Here is an 18,346-nt window from a genome sequence, read left to right as displayed (position 1 = left end):
CTTGTCCAGAGATTCTGGTAAGGCTTCCTTTGTTGTAGTTACTGTTTTGGTTTCCCCACCCGCAGGCTGTGTGCTCCTGTGGTGCCTGCCACACTCTCTTCAACGATGTCTGAACCTCCGCCTTGGTGGGTGTGGGCAGAAGGGGAATGCCCTCTCAGCCCTTGGTTCCTTTACTCTCTACCTTTTCTCTGCCTAGTAGTAGCTGCTCTTTTGTACCTGCTACTACAGGATCTCTAATGTCCATTGTTTATACTTTTTAAGTACAATTACCTTTTATCAGTTAATAATTCTTTATATTCTACTTTCTCTGTTTAGATACCTGGTGTGGTTCTACCTCCCAAGTGGGTCCTGTCTTGGTACCAAAGTGTGTACCATCTCTCTGTGTGTCTTGAGCTTGCCACCATATAGTATTTCCACTTCATCTAGGACCTGATTCCTTTTGATGCTGTTCTGTGATTCTTCTCAGAGCTACAGCTCTGTAGCAGACTCATATGCATAGCCACTTGCCAAATTTCCAGATCCAAGCCTGGCTGGATCTCACTTTGCATTTCTCGCACTTCATGGCTCAGCTTAATTCTTATATCCACCACTACTGGGGATATTCCTGCTTCTGTTCCTGCCAACAGTAGTTTTCTTACGGGCCTACTCTTTCTAGGATGTGATATAAAATCAGCAGTTTCCCATTTATTTCTCTCCTGTCTAAATATTTGTTAAAGTATCTTCCCAGATTCTGATACTAAAATAACCACCAGGCCTTAATTTTGGTGTTGTTGTGATGAAATATTTTTCTGTCTTCTTTTGCTATCCAGTAAAAAGAGCTGCAGAGGGGATGCTACAAAAAGTTACTTTTAAGCCCAAAGATCTAATACGTGATTATTTATTATGTAAAAAACATGGTCACAGGATAACCTGATGGTGTCACCCCAGGTAACATATCCTTAGATATAGACTACTATTGACTACAGAATATCAGATGTAGTACGAGATTTAAATAAAAATATTTAACTTCTTCACTCAAATAATTTTCCTTGACTTAAATGAGCCATAATCACAAATAGAAAATTATAATAGATTATGAAAACTATAATCATGTAATAAAATTTTAAATGTCTTACAAGATACATTTTTCCTTTAACTAAAATATGAAATGTCTGCTACCAATTTATTATGTAACAGCAAAGCACTAATTCTTAAAGACTAGTTGATAGTACAAATAGACCTTGGGACCTTTCCAAATCAGGAAGTTCATTCAGGAAGTTATAGTGGAGAATAAATGAGATCATTAACCATATGTTTAGATAGCACTATAGCCAACATCAAACTTAAATCATAATTAGGGGTAATGTTTGCTCAGCAATAGAGGCTTTATGCACTATTCCCCTGCTAGTGAATGATAGCAGGCTTTGTATTCTACTTCAGTGAAAGATCAAATGATGCATGTGTTCACACCTCAGCACAGAGAAATGGTCCATGACGCAAAGAAAGGGAAGCTACAAATCTCAAATCACTGTCCACTTAGATTAGAGTCATCAGTTTTGTCAATAGTAGACTACATATTCATAAATATATGAGGACTCCTTGAACTTTTTTATAATTGTTGTGAATGAAGTATCTAGCTTTGCAGAGATTGTTAAGTGTTAAAAATAATAAAAACATTCAATCAATAGTAATCAACATAATGTTTATTCCATGATAGTAGATCCAATATCATCAGATACATAAACTACTTCCTCCAGTATCACCAGAATTGATACTTATCTGAAAAAACAGAAAGGTTTTTACTCCTTTTAAAAAGATAATTGACTCTTTAAATCAAAAGCATCAGATTATATTGTATATTATATTATATTATATTACTTTTATGTAAAAGTACAATATATGACAACAATAAAATAAAGAATAAGAAAGGGAGTTGTAAGTTTACCCTTGTAAGGTTCTTATGCTAAATATACAGTAGTATAATATTAAGGTATGTTATGAAAAGTTAAAGAGCTATATCCCTAGACAAAGACAAAATATATAAAATATATACATATAGCTAATAAGTAAAAAGTGAAGATTAAATGTGATCATGAATTTTACTCAATCCAAAATAAAGCAGGAAAATAGCCACAGCAATCAGATAAGACAAAGAGATAAAAGATATCCAAATTGATAAGAAAGAAGTAAAATTGTCATTATTTGCAGATGACATGATTTTATACATAGAAAACCCTAAGACTCCACCAAAAAACTATTAGAACTAATAACTGGAGTCAGCAAAGTTGCAGGATATAAAATTAATGCAGAGAAATCTGTTGCATTTTTATATATTAACAATTAACTATCAGAAAGAAAAATCAAGAAAACAATTCCATCAAAAAGAATAAAATAACTAGGAATAAACTAAACCAAGAAAGTGAAAGACCTGTATTCTTAAAACCATAAGACACTCATGAGAGAAAAATTAAAGAACACACAAATAAATGAAACTCTAGCCCATGCTCGTGGACAGGAAGAATTAATATTGCCAAAATGGCCATCCTGCCCAAAGCCTATCAAAATCCCTATCAAAATAATAACAGCATTTTTCAATGAACTAGAACAAATAGTTTTAAAATTCATATGGAATGACAAAAGACCCTAAAGAGCCAAAATAAACCTGAAAAAGAACGAAGCTGGGGGGATTATGCCCCCTGACTTCAAGCTATACCAGGAAGCAATAGTAATCAAAACAGTATGGTACTGACATAAGAACACATCCATATATCAATGAAACAGAGTAGAGAGCCCAGAAATAAACCCATGCATATATGGTCAAATAATATATATGACAAAGGAGGCAAGAATATTCAATGGGGAAAAGATACTCTACAATAAATGGTGTTGGGAAAAAATGGTTTACTCCCTAACGCCACACATAAAAGTAAACTTGAAATAGATTAAAGACCTAATACATGAAACCATAAAACTCTTAGGAGAAAACATAGGCAAAAATCTCTTGAACATAAACATGGGCAATTTTTTTCTGGACACATCTCCTCAGGCAAGGGAAACAAAATAAAAAATGAAATGAATAAGTGGGAGTTATTCAAACTGAACAGCTTCTGTACCGCTAATGACACCATCAACAAAACGAAAAAGCAACCTATAGTATGGGGGAATATATTTATAAATGATGTATCTGATATGGGGTTAACATCCAAGGTATATAAAGAACTCATGTCTCAACAGCAAAACAACAACAACAACAACAAATAACCAGATTAAAAAATGGGTAGAAGACCTGAACAGACATTTTCCAAAGAAGAAATAGTGATAAGCAACAAGCATATGAAAAGAGGCTCTGTGTTGCTAATCATCAGGGAAATGCAAATCAAAACCCCAATGAGATATCACCTCACACCAGTTAGATGGCCACTATCCAAAAGACAAGAAATAACAAGTGTTGGTGAAGATGTGGAGAAAAGAGGACCCTACTATACTGTTGGTGGGAATATAAATTGGTGAAACCACTGTGGAAAGCAGTATGGAGATTCCTCAATAAAATAAAAATAGAAATAATATACAACCCAATAATTTCACTTCTGGGAATTTACCCAAATAAAACAAAATTTCTGATTTGTAAAGCTATGTGCACCCCTATGTTTATTGCTGTGTTATTTACAATAGCCAAGATATGGAAGCAACCAAAGTGCCCATCAGTAGATGAATGGATAAAAAAGAGGTGGTACACATACACTATGGAATATTATTCAGCCATAAAAAAGAAAGAAATCCTGCTATTTATTATACAGATGAACCTAGAGGGTCCATCACTATGCTAAGTGAAATAAGCCAGGCAGAGAAAGACAAATACATTATAATTTCACATAATTGTATAATCTAAAAACAAAACAAAATGAACAAAATAGAAGTAAGTACACTCATAGGCACTAAAACTGACTGGTGGTCACCATGGAGGAGGGTTTGTGGTGGATGAGTGGGGAGGGTAAGGGGGTTAGAGGGGCACAAAAATTCTCAGTCATAATATAAGTTGGTCATAGGAATGGTAGTACAGCATGGAGACTGTAGCCAATGATTCTGTTACATCTTCCTATGTTGACCGATAGTAACTGCACTAGTAGGTGTAAGGATTTAACAATGTGGCTAATTGGTGAACCACCGTGTTGTAACCATGAAACTGATATAAGATTGTATATCAACTATACTTCAATAAAAAAATTAAGGAAGGAAAAGAACAACTGGAAACTTAAATGGAACAAATAATAGCATTTGCATAAATAATATGAAATAGTGATAGATTTAATAGTACATGTGTAAGACTTGCACACCAAAAACTATAAAATATTGCTGAGAAAAAAATATGACTTAATGAAATGGGAAGTTATGTCATGTTCTTAGAATAAATTTTTCTCAAATTGACCTATAGACTCAATATAGTCCCAATAAAATCTTAGCAGGCTTTTTCGTAAAGAAATTGACAAGCTGATTTGAAAACTTAAATGGAAATACAAAAGATCTGCTGTAGATAAAAGGTTTTGGAAATGAAGAACAAAGCTGGAGAGTTTCTTTCACAAGATGTCATGCCTTGCTAAAAAGCTACAGTGATCCAGACAGTGTGATGTCCTGTCCAAGGATAACTCAAAGGTAGGCAAAGATCGATGAACCAGAAGTGTGTGAACACATACAGGCTCAGTTTACTATCACAAAACAACCAAAACAACTCAATGGATAGAAAGGGTAGCCTTTTCAACAACTGGTGTTCGTAAACTGGATATTCATTAAACAAGTGAACTTTGGCTATTACCTTAAACCGCATACAAAAAATAATATTAAAAATTAAACATGGACCTAAATTTAGAGCTAAAATTACAAAACTTTTTGAAGAAAACATTAGAGAGATATTTTTAGACCTTGATGTAAACAAATTATATTTCTTAGTACACAAAGAACATGAACTATGAAAATAAAGTTTATAAACTAGTCTTTATAAACATTAAATGAAAAAATTGTAGAGGAAATAAAAAGTAAGCTATAGACTAGAGAAAATAGTTACAGAACACATGTATGTTAAAGTATTTGTATCCAGAATATTTAAAGAACTCTTAGAACTCATTACTAAGAAAACAAGCAACCCAAAATAAAAACAGGCAAAAGATTGGTATAGCAACTTGACCAAAGAAGGTATATAAATGGCAAATAAATAAAAATATTCCCAATATCAATGGACATTAAAGATATGAATACTTACCCAACTGAATGTGTAAAATTTTTAAAAACTAGAAATCATTAGAATTGACAAGGATATAGTGTGTTCTTGTGGAGAGAAATGAAAACATATGTCTATACATGTGCTTTTGATTTTACACTAATGTTCAAGACAAAATTATTCATAATAGCTCCAAACTGGGAATGACCCAAATGCCCATCAAATGGTAAATAAATAGATAAATCATAGCACACCCTACAAGGGAAAAGTACTAAACAGTTAAAAAGAATGAACTTCTGACATATGCAACAGTATGGATGAATCACAAAAGCTGTATACTAAGTAAAGGAAGCCAGATCAAAAATAATCCCCTCAAGCAAAAAAACTGTGAACAATAATATGTACTCTGTCTTGATTTATACGAATTTGTAGAAATGGCAAAACTATAGTGATAGAAGGAAAAGAGGTAGTTTCCTGGTGCTGATTGAGGGAAGAAGGGAAGTAGATGACCCAGGGACACAAGGAAGGTTTCACATTTGTAATTACTAGTCAAAACTCATTACTTGAAATGGATGAATTGCATTTTTTAAAATTAATATCACATGAAAAGCTGACAAAAAAACCTGAACTCATCTCCTTTCCTTCCTGAACTTGAGTCTGCTCCTATAATCCTTCTAGTAGTAAATGATATTTTCATCTACTCTGTTGTGAAGCAAAACTTGGGAGTCATCCTTAAGCCTTCTCTTTCTTTCTCCACAAACCTGTAACTTACCAAGCCATATTACCAGTGTTATGAGGTCTATAATGTACCCCTCTATCCCCGTGGAGGTGCTTGACTTGATCCAAGCTCTGTCATCTCTCACCAGTATTTCCACAACAGCCTTTTAAGTTACCTTCCACCCCGATGCTGGATAGAATATGATCTCTAAATATGAGTCTGGTTATGACACTTTTAAAAGCCCACTCATGGGAAAAAAACAGGATTTTTCCAAGCTAAAGGTTGTGAATAGGACTCTAGAGAATTCTCTTAAGAATTCTAGGTGAAACCTAGTGATAATTTGGGGACAATTCCTATAGGTTTTTGGCTAATTCCCTTAATTAGTTTCTAATGTTTTTAATATTTTGCTGATATATTTCATGGTGTCTAAGTATAAAGTTATTGCTGATTCTGGTTTTATTATAGTTTTTTACACCCCCCCTCCTTTTTGTAAGTATCACAGATTAAGCTGCATAAATGTATACTTGACTTCATCTTTCCCACAAGTAAAATCCAAGATACTGATCAATATCTGCAATCATTCTATAGTGATAGTTTTGTTTTTTGTAATATAATACTGACTTTTGAAACACCCAACTATAGAGCTCCACTAAAATAAAAATCTTTAAAAAAACATTATCAGATGAAATAAAACAATTCACTGACCTTACAACCAGTTGTAATGCTGTGTCCCCAGGTATTAGGTGCACATTTAGAACATTTCTCTCCGATGGTATTGGGGGGGCAAATGCATCGGCCTGTCTTTGGGTCACAATTATTACCCAGATGGGCACAGTCACAAGCTTCACAGGTGAACGGGAAAAAAATAGTGAAAAACTGACTTTATATTATGTTTTGTGTTGTTTTATTTTCCGTATTATGTTTAAGGATCATTGAAAGTGAATACTTACCTCTCTTTTATATTATAATACAGTTTATTTCACAGTTGTTCGGTAATATATATTTCATTTAATAATTTCAAGAGGTGAAGAATTTTTAGCTTTTGACTTAGTTTAAAGAAAGAAGTGGCATATCAAATTCCATGTTAACTATCTTTCTAGCTATGAAGTTTAAAATTATGTTTCTTTACTTACTTTAAATGCATTACTAATTTTTCTATGTTGTATAGATTAATATTTCCTTCCTATTGATGATTCTTATTTGCAGTAAAAACCAATAAGCAATAATAGGCTTCTTTAATTGAGTATAACATGTATGCAGTTATCATTGGAACATATCAGGATATTCCAGTTTTTCAAACAATACAAATAGTTGAATTATGGAACTATACATATATATAGTTATATATACATACACACACAACACACACACGCATATATATATACATATATATAGAGAGAGAGAGGTATTTTTGAGTTTTATTTACCACTTGCCTTCTTTTCAATAGATTTTTCATTTTCTTAGCTACAATGCAATATAGGGGGAGTGCAGACATCCCCACCCATGCACTTTCTCAAAGAACACAAAAATAAGGTTTGAAATGAAAAGACTTGGGACCTTCAAAGCCATCCAAGGCAAGGAATGCACACCACTTACCAGCTATAGTTGACTCAACTACTGAGTATATTTTAGCGCAGTGTTTCGAATCAAAGTAAAAGCAACAGAAGAAACAACGGCAAATAGATTCAAACAGAAGACCAATGTTGTAAGAAACCTTTTAGTTGGTTATATGATTATTAAATCTTTTAAACAGAATACATGTAGAGTATTTGATTAAGTTTACTTTTTAAAGGATCACAATTATCATTGCTCACAGTGTTCCATACCAGCTGTGAAAAATGTTTAGCATATTGCCTGATTTAGGGTAAACAGTAAGCTAGCTGTTGTTTTTGTATTATCATTATTATTAATTGTAAGCCAAAGCATTTATTTTATAAGTACCATCTATTAAGAAGAAAAATAGTTCACATTTAAAGTTATGTGTGAAAAAATCTCTCAGGACAGCTCAAATCTTTACTTGCAAATAGAAATTCTCTAAGTATTTCTTCAGTGGAATTATAACACTGGATAACAAAAAGACTTAAGTAATTACATAGGTTTCCCCTGCCAAAACAGAATGTTTACCACAATTAATAATACTAATAAAGAGAGATGATAACAATAATAACAATGATAAACACATGGTATTTATGTGCCAGGCATTACTCTAAATATTTTATAGCTAACTAACTCTTAAAAAAAAAAACAACAGTAAGGTAGACGCTATTATTTTTTTGATTTAACTGATGAATTTTGGAAAGGGTGAGACCAGGTCACTTAGTCGAGGTCATGTAACTAGTTACTGGAGGAGCCACTGAACAAACCCAAGCTCTTTGGTGTGAGCCATGATCTCAACCATAATGCCATCCTATTTTGGGGGGCTTTTGTTGTAGTTTCTCTGTTTCTCTGAGTGAGAATGCAACCAAGTCATACTGCATGACTTAGTTATCTATATTATCACCATTTCATAATTTTAAATAATGTTCTTGGCCTCTTTTACAATTTCTGTAGTGGATATATTTGAATGTATAATACCATTTTATTAATTCATATTAAGTAAAAATGTTAGTGAGAGTTGGATTTAAAGAACAGAGTATATTTTAGAATGCAGCTTTATAATTTTTTAGTATATACAGGTATTGGTATAGAGATTGCATACAGATTTTTGGAGGATCTAAAATTATAACAATCAGAATAACTAAATTAAGCCAACAGAATGGCTTAATTTATGATAAAAACTAAATATAGAAAGTGGTTGAGAATACCTAAAAGGTACGGGTTATTAAAATAATTTAAAATACTATTCCTGACACTTCTCACATATAGTTGCTACAATAGTCAATAAGTCTTAAAATATTACCTGGTGCTGAGCATATAGGAGGAGTATCATTAATGTTGAATAAGTGAGTTTAGTAAACACACATAATATTCAACCTAGTGATTGTTGGAATAAGGGTCAATTCCAAATTAGTGACTAAAAATCTAGGCTAATATTCAATCTTTACTTTCACCTGTAGTGTGTTAATTTCTACTTTCTTAATTCAGGCTTTGTGGGAAGACTGAGGCTGGACAAAGAATACAGCTTGAGGGAATCATGGTTAGAAATGTCGGACTGCATTGCCCATAAACTAACATATATCTACAGTCAATCTATTTCTTTCTCAGAATATCACAGTTTTCAAGGTACCTGAAGTAGATGGAAACATATTTTTTTATCAGCAAAAGATTTAACTTGCCTGACCCTTGTACCAATTTTGCAATAAGAAAAGGAAAAGCTGACCTATATTAGCTTGGGAATAGAGTTTAAAGCAAGATAACAGTGGCTGCAAAAATTGAACATTTGATTTTCAAGCTGCAATAGTCTTTGAGTCACTGGCTGAATGTAGATCATAGACAGAAAAGGACACACAATTGGGATCCGCTGATGCATTTTTTTAAAAACTGCGAACTTGCAGTTATTCATAGAACAGTGTTTCAAATTGCATTTCATTTCATTTGTTAGTTTATTTAAAATAAATATGTACTGCCTGTTTGGTTAAATATTTTGTATCATACATTTGTTGTCAAGATGCCTTTCCTTTAATCTCTGGGAGCCCTGAAGAACAAACTGTTATTGATGCCAAAACACCTAAACCAGAGAATGAATGCATATGGTTTCATCTTATTTACAGACCTGTGCATCCTCCTTCTTGGAAGCTGAAATAGCCGCGGGCACAGCGGTCACATTTCTTGCCTGTTACTCCAGGCTGGCACCAACACTGACCACTCTCTTCACAGTCAAATGATTTAGACCCAAAGGAATTGCAGTTGCAGGGCATACATCCCCTTCCTGATTGTAAGCCAAAGGTTTCAGGCTGGCATAGAAGAGGAAAGAGAATTATTAAATTTAAATCAATTAATTCATTAATGAACAAGATGCACAACACCAAACGATCAGGTGGGAAAAGAGGAGCCTATGGGTTATCAAGGTTTTTCACTAATGTTATAACAATGGAGTTGTCATGTAATCTAAAGAAAGTCATTTTTATGATCTCCAAAGAGAAAAAGTTCAATTACTTTGAAATTTCATCAAAATCAGTGGCAGAATTAGGACTCTATTATTCAGTCTGTTATATGTTCACCAGTTTGCTAGACCTCCCAAGATTATAGCAGCCATGTGGAAATAAACTATGAGTGGGTGGTATTTTTATTTTAACTGAAAATTTTACTTGCTTCATTCCTAATAATCTGAATTGATTACTTTCATATCTTATGCATTCCTTTAACTTGGTAAAAATGATTTCAATATTATTGACCAGAAACCTAAAGTTAAAATAATTTTTTCCTCCAATATTTAATCTAATTTTTGTCATATATCCATAAGTACTTCTAACCATCGCTATAAGGCTCACATTGAAAATATAACTTACCAGGTTATGCCTATACTGAAAAAATAATTGATTTGATAAACATTTAGTTTCTTGGGTTTTATCTTAATTGAAAATGATTTGTGGAATGCACATCAAAGCAACAGATTAGGTAGATGAAAAAAACTGTTATTCTCTGATGAGCTACTCATAAGCTTCTCTTATTTTAAACATTTAACTTTCTCTAGTCAAGTTTTCATTGCTAGCTTTGACTGACTTCCTTGAAATACATGACGTCAGACCTACAGTGTCTATGTTAGAAAGTTCTGATGGATTAAAAAACAAATCACTCCTACTAGAAAAATAAAAAGCTAATACCCTGCATAAAGCACGTCAAGGTTGTCTTTTTAAATATGAAGTATGTCACATTTTTATGATACTTAAATCTGGAAAATTAGTCTCAGTAATTACTTCTTTGTAAAAGATAATCCCTGTTTTGGAAAATTAGACTTAATAGTTACTTCCTGATAAAAATAAATCTTGCTATTTAATGTGAGCCACCCAAACAGAAATGAATAATCCTCATTATGTATTTTAACAATTATTGTTAACAATATTAAAAATAAGTTCCAGAAAACAAAATCACACTGAAAATAAGGGTGCAAATTTGACTGTAATTAAGAACAGCTCTGTGTTTTAACTGTAAAATGGATTGTTTGATGATCATTTTAATCTTTGTATTTACTGCTGACTTTGTTTATAGTCCTAATTTAGATTTCACTATATGATTAAAGAAGAAAGTGTGTATCAGTTCTAATGAATGACCTAATATATGATTTGTTATTTATTTATATAATTATATTTAATTATGTAAGGACAAATTTCATTTAAAAAATAATGTATTTTTATTTCACAAAAATAAATTCAATCTAGAATTTTTTCTACATACCTGGCTTACAGAAATAGTCAGAAATTGGGAAAATGGTTAAAACATGAGCATATCCATTATAATATTATGTACACAGTGAGTAACTCTAGAGGCACTTAAATGTTAGAGAAAAAGTTGAATAAATTAAATTATGCTACATTCATGCCATGAAATGATATGCAATCATTAAAATCCTGTTTTGAAGCAGTTTTCATCATTTGAATATGCTTAGGATATAGAATTAAGTAAAACTTCAAAAAGCAAAAAACAAAATTATATATACACTATGATTCTAATTACCTAACTATCTCACTCAGAAACACAGAGAAATATATACACAGAAATAAGACTAGAACATGATATAGTAAAAGTTTTTTAGAAAATAATTGAATCATAGAAGTAGTACTTTGCATTTGTCCTTATTTCTTTAATTTTCTTCACTTAGAACTCTGAATTATAGAGGTAGCACTTTACTTTTATTTTTATTTACCCAATTTTTCTTCACTTGGCATATATATACACATAACAAATATATATATCTTTGTATGTGTGTGTATATATATATATATTTATATATCTTAGCATATATATCTTTGCTGTATGTTAATAAAATATTAAGTGAGCTTCTAAGCCATATTTTTAAAACTCCAAAGTTCATTATATAAAGAGATATTTAAGAAGAAATATCTTTATCATATTTTTCAAATATTTAAATAATGCAGTTTTATTGGCTAAATTTATCAAAAGAGAGTACCAAATTCAGTAATAAAACTTGGTGCATAAAAATTTATCTTAGGGTCTAGGGAAAATCCCTGTAACATCCCTAGTCTTCATTTCTTCATGTAATAATAACAGTAATAATATCTAACATTTCCTAAGAATTCTCCAGATGTATGTCATTGCACTATTCTCATGACAACCTGGAAATAGCCAGGGAAGTGCCTGGAAAGATACGCCTGCAAGAGAAGCTGCAATGGGAGTGCTGATGATTGACAACCTTCAGTTTCCACTCTTGGATCCACTGGAGGAATTCACACCAGGTCATGACTGATTACAGTAAAGTACTAGAACCTTCCTTCCCAATCCAGGATTCCTCTAATGGGCAAATTTTGCTGGGCATTTCCCACTGACCAGGCCAAGAATTGGAGATTTTGGCAGAATGTGGTGAATAAGGCTTTTCGACCCAATCTTTCCTTCCCTCTCCTTTCATGCAAGTCAGACCTGCATTGGAGCAGAAGGCTCCCTGCATACTTTGCCCTCTCCTTCATCTTTCTGAGGCATGTCTCCCAGTAAATCTCTGGGCACTTGTTTCTCGGAGGATCTAAGCTGACACAAACGTCATGAAGTGGGTCCTACTACAGATGAAGAAGCTGAATTATGGAGAGAGAATATTTCTATACATTGAATTTCACTTTTTAAATTTAAATATAAACTTAAATTAAAACTTATAGCTAGGAAACAATAAATCTGGGATTTAACCTGAGGCAGTCTGATATCAAAACTAGTTTTTCTTAAAATGTCAATGAAGAGTCAAGAAATAAAACCATGAATTTTTTTTTCTTTACTTCTTTTCTTTTTACTTCACTCCCCTTTTTCTATCCCTTACCCTGTCTCCTCTCCCACAGGCTCTAATTCTACACTGGCAGACCTTTACCTTTTGCTCTTCTTGCCTCCAAGCATTTGTTTTGTTTTGCCTTGTGAAAAGGGGGACTGAACTTTATTGGTGGAAAAGTTGCTTCCTTATTTTGTGTATGTGGTACATTTATAGTGTATTAAAATGTGTTCCTTGTTTGTATACATGAGAAAATGTGTTTGTTGTATACACGAGCAAATTTAGGATGTGGAAATGTAACAAAATCATTGACTGTGATGAAATGTTAGCCAAATGTGAGACCAATATGCTGGATTTTCTTGGGCAAGTCATTTTCTTTGCTTGATTTCCCTTCATTTGTTCTTCAGAAAAGACAACTTGCTCCAAATGATGCCTGAAGAGGTCCTTTCCACCTCTAAGATCATAGGCTCCTACAATAATTTTTCTTTGTTTTCTACATATCCATGGTTAATCGAAACTTTTTTAAACCTATAAACCTGAGTATGATTTTTAACACATACAGATCATTATTTTTAATAACAAGGCTTCAGTCAAATATTATCTAGTTTGTTTTGTTTTGGCTTATTATTATTATATTTGCACTAATATTGCATTATTAAATTTGCACGCTTAGGAACCATTACTTGGTAAACTGCCGGGGAGGGTCAGCTGCAGCACACGGAACACAACATGCGGAGGCACGAGCCATGCAGCGCCTCTGGGATTACCGGAGCCGGGGCCCGATGGGCTCCTCGAGGGCACCCGCTGGAGCTGCTGAAAGCCCACCTCTGGCGAGACCCCAGCACCCGTTGCGCTCTCTGGGACCGCCCCTCCTGTCGGAGCGCCTGCCTGCCGAGGCTGCACTGTCTCCCTACGAAGCCTGATTTACAGACACATCTTCCTGTAACATCACACTGCGGTGTCCCAGAGCCAACAGGACTGCAGCCACATGACACACAGAATTGCTTCTCTGGGTCCCACCACATATTGGGCTTTTTAAGCCAACAGAGAAATAAAACAAAAACAGAAAGATCATATATTATTCAACAGATAGAAGCAGATGATAGAACTTCCTACAGAAAGGCCACTTAGATATCTGAGAAACGCTTGCTTCTGCATACCAGTCTTTACCACTAAAAATACATATTTATGTGAAAGAGGTAGTAACAAATCCATGCACTCTCATGGAGGAATCCCCAGATGCTCACAATACTAGAGGCAAGGCGTTGTGTTCAGGAATGGCAAGCAACATATTTTGATTTTTGTTTTATTTTAGCAGAATGACGTATCTAAAAAATACCTTGATTAGCTTTTCCACGGAAAACTTTTGGTAAGTACAGTGCTCGCTGGAACTAACTTCTAAATGATGGAACTAGAGCAAAGTGTTTGCTAAAAGCAAAGGGTGTGAGGGTGTGGCACAGTTTATTCTGCCAAATACATAAACAAAGAACATAAAGAAGAAAACATAAAAGTAAAGTAAAGAGTATTTTACTCTCCATCGACTGGTATTAAATTTGTATGTTGTTGCAGAAATGTCTGATTTACAGTAAATATTACACAAATCTACTGACAAGGGAATATAGGTTGAAGGTCAAATGCTAGTGTATGGCAAATTGTTCTATTTTTAAAAACCATTTCACAGTAATTTTGCATGAAGAATTAGATAATCCTGAACATTTTTTTCAATATGCTAGTGTATGTCACTTGAAAGGTAATGGAAATTTTCAAGAAGTAGTTCATTGGTCAGCACCTACTCCGTACCTTACATTCATCACACCGCCGTCCCTGTACATTAGGTCTGCATTCGCACTGTCCTGTCTTGGCATGGCATATCTCAGAGAAGGAGCTGTTGACATTACAGCGACAAGCTGCAAAGAGAAGAGAGACCTGTGGTTGAGAAAAATTTTTAATTGTCCTAGTTAGCTTGATCGATAATAAATATCCCCCAGAGGCTAACACTGGCAACTAAGTCTTAGAATAGAATATTTTCTGATTTGCTGTATGTGCTGTTAAGCATTGTATCATTTGATCCTTACAACATTTGTACAAACTGTAGAGATGATTCATGTAAGCTATAGCATGGTGCCTGCTGCATCATATGCTGTTAAAACTTAATACCATCATTATTAATCCAATTTTGAAAATGAAACACTGAAGTTCAAAGAAGCCATAATTCATACAAGGCCACATGATAGGAGATACATTTGAGTCCAGAACCTCAGTCCCATGACTCCAGGTAAAATGTTTTTCAGTCATTCCTTTAGCTGTTTCACTGCTTCACAGTGAGTTATAAGTAATGCATACTGGCTCTAGAGCTAAAATAATTTTGAGAAATTAGCAAAATTAATAATCACCCTGGCATAACATTAATGCCACTATTAATCAAGCAACATTATTTTTTCAATATAATGATTATTTACTATGCACCAGTTTTTGTGTTAAGCTGAAAAATGAGTTTGAGGTTAAATATATATATATTATATATAAATCTTTAAGATTAGAGATATATATAAGGGAGAAGAACTAAGTAGACATTTTTTCCAAAGATGGCATCAAAATGGTCAACAGGTACATGAAAAGAGAGTCAACATTGTTAATCATCAGGGAAATGCAAATCAAAACCACAATGATGTATTCCCTCACACCTGTTAAAATGACAGTCATCAAGAAGACAAGAGACGACAGGTGGTGGCAAAAATGTGGTGAAAAAGATAATCTTACATACTGTCAGTGGGAATGTAAAATGCTTCAACCACCATAGAAAACAATATGGAGTTTCCTCAAAAAATTAGAAATAGATATACCATACAATCCAGCAATTGCACTACTGGATATATTTTCAAAGGAAATGAAAACAATGTTTTGAAGAGTTATATATGTACTCTCATGTTTATTGCAGTTTTATTCACAATAGCCAAGATATGGAAACAACCTAAAAGCCCATCAATGGATGAATGGATGAGAAAAAGAAGTAGTATATATACAAAATGGAATACTATTCTGCCATGGGAAAGGAAGACATCTTGCCATTTGCAACAAGATGGATGGACCTTAAACACATTATACTGAATAAATTAAGTCAGACAGAGAAAGACACATACTGTATGATATCACTTATATGTAGAATCTAAAATAGCCAAACTTTTAAAAAAAACAGTGAAATGGTGGTTACAGGGATGGAGATGGGGTATTAAAACTAATGTTATTTAAGGGTACAAACTTGCAAGAGTAGTAAATAAGCCTTGGTAGTCTGTATAATGAACATAGGAAATATTGTCTATAATTGTATAATGGGATGAATATTGCCTTTTCATAAAACAGTGGCTTTTTCATAAATAGAACAGTAATTATTGGCTACCTCTGTAGTCTACAAGTATATTTTTAATGATACATATAATTGTATTGATAGCAGAATAAAATGTGGTATGGGAGGAAGTAACATGGGAATTTAGACTATTCAGAGATAGTTTTGGTAAATTTTGTATATTTCATGTCTCTGGATACTTTGATCAATCAGAGCACAACTTACAAATACATTACAAACAGCTACTCCATCAGCTTATACTCTTCCTCTGTTCATCTGCTTCAAAGTTCTTACATTTACTGCTTTCCTAAAAATTCCTTGATTTTTCTTCTAGTATTGGGCCTTCAGTGCCTGCCAACTTGATACTCATTGGGTGGACAGTGAGGAATTGGCCCCATCAGTAGCCAGTCATTTTCATTAGGCAAGAGTCTAAGGTCTAAGGAGAGTCTGCAGTCTATAACTGTGATATGAGAAAAGGCTAAAGAAAATGTCTTCTTTCAATATCCATTTCATTTGGACAATAGAATTGCTATATATACTTTTATTTTCTTTTTGTGAGTTTCTCATGTATATTATACATCAACTTTAAAAATCTCAAATGGCTTAGAATTTAGAAGCCATTTTTTTTAGAGTGGGAAACAAGATTAAGTTGACCATAAATTAATGTGATCATAAAAATAACAGGCTACCACTTCAGCATTTTAGTAAAAAAAAAAAAAAAATGGGAGAAATGTGGGATTCACATATAAATCCAGTATAAAAATCAAATGGATAATCATATCTGACTTGATTGTTCATGGTTCATGATGCATGATCAAACCCAAAAGTTTCTGTGATGACTGCCCTTGCACTGTTCACCATATAAGAACTTACTCACTATGTAAGAACTTGTTTGTTATGCTTCAGAAGATTGGAGACTGTTGAGAATTAGGCTTGGGGTTGATTAATGACTGTGCATTGAGTCCCCTATACAGAATTTTATTGTTGTTAACAACCATTTGATCAGTAAATATGAGAGATGCCCTCTCAAAAAAAATAAAAATAAAAATAACAAAGGCTATATAGAATGTTTAATATTTTTAAATGAAATGTATAACACAAACAGTGTACATATATTTAAAAAGCAAAATATGTTTTTTTGTAATGGTGTATTTTTCATGAACACATACAGGCAACAAGAACAATGGTTTATTACAAATTTTCTTCTCTTGAGGATTTTTTGCATAAAAGAATTATTATATCTATGAAAAATTATAGAAATTGATAACATGTGAGCTTCCTATATTTGTACATGCTGAAAAGTGTTAAAAACCATAATCATGTCTACAGCAAGCAGTGTAAAATTGGTGATGGTTCAAAATGTTTTTATACCATATTATTCTATGTATTCTTAAAAGTTCACACCATAGATACCCAATTTACCACAATAATATGAGTGGAACCATCCCTCAGCTTTATGGAAAGGGTCACTGGAAGATAAAAAGGTCATTAAATGATTAACACAGCTCTAAAATTAGTGAACCATGGATTACTCACAACTACCTATGAACACTACTACCAAAGAAGCTGCCCTTTGTGAGTACCCTAGATTCCAGATAGCTATAGAATGGATAATTTGTATTTGCTATATCCTTTAATCCCCACAGACAATTATGACCTTATATATAAATGAGAAAACTGAGTCTCGAGGTCAAATGTCTTGCCAAGGGTTGAAAAGCTAAAAATTTACATCATCATGATGTGTCTGAATGGGAGAATTTCTGAAGCTCTCTAAGTTTTTTACACAGATGCCATGAATCCACAGTATAGATACAGTGAAAGGCACTTCTGAGCCTGTGGAAATTTTGCTTTAAAAGATTTAAATTAAAAAGAAAATTAAAATGATCAATTTACAGATGATAGGTAGAGAGATTGTGAAAAGATGGTGCAGTAGAAAGGCAAGGTGAAAACCTCATCCCACGTACACACCAAGGAAGCAACTTCAGCAAATGCAGCTAACCCTAAAAATGGCCTGAAGACTGCAGAACAGCCCATCTATGCCTGGTGAAGAAGAAAAAACCACATAGAAAAGGGTAAAGGGACAGAATCATGACTGACTGTGATCCAAACCTTTCTCCCATAACACCCTGCAAGTGGGAGGCATTTGACACAGCTGGCCCTGGAGATACAAGTCCTCATTCCACTGGGCTTTGATGATTAATGGGGATGAACACCAAGGAGAGCTGGGGC

At 33.5% G+C, this 18,346-nt stretch overlaps 1 protein-coding gene across 3 annotated transcripts in view; it reads right to left on the bottom strand.

The window, feature by feature from the left end:
- The window catches only part of LAMA2 (laminin subunit alpha 2), a 588,333-nt gene that overhangs the window by 184,542 nt on the left and 385,445 nt on the right, over positions 1-18,346 (bottom strand). For all 3 annotated transcript variants that reach the window (XM_073219597.1, XM_073219595.1, XM_073219596.1), the window contains 3 exons: positions 14,575-14,681; positions 9,622-9,802; positions 6,615-6,751 (listed from right to left, as the gene is read on the bottom strand). In XM_073219597.1, the coding sequence (XP_073075698.1) occupies positions 6,615-6,751; positions 9,622-9,802; positions 14,575-14,681 (425 nt within the window). The remainder of the gene's footprint in view (positions 1-6,614; positions 6,752-9,621; positions 9,803-14,574; positions 14,682-18,346) is intronic.

This window comes from Manis javanica, chromosome 13 (genome assembly GCF_040802235.1).
Source record: "Manis javanica isolate MJ-LG chromosome 13, MJ_LKY, whole genome shotgun sequence".
In the NCBI taxonomy this organism is placed as follows: domain Eukaryota; kingdom Metazoa; phylum Chordata; class Mammalia; order Pholidota; family Manidae; genus Manis; species Manis javanica.
This window is presented reverse-complemented; position numbering and strand designations above follow the sequence as displayed.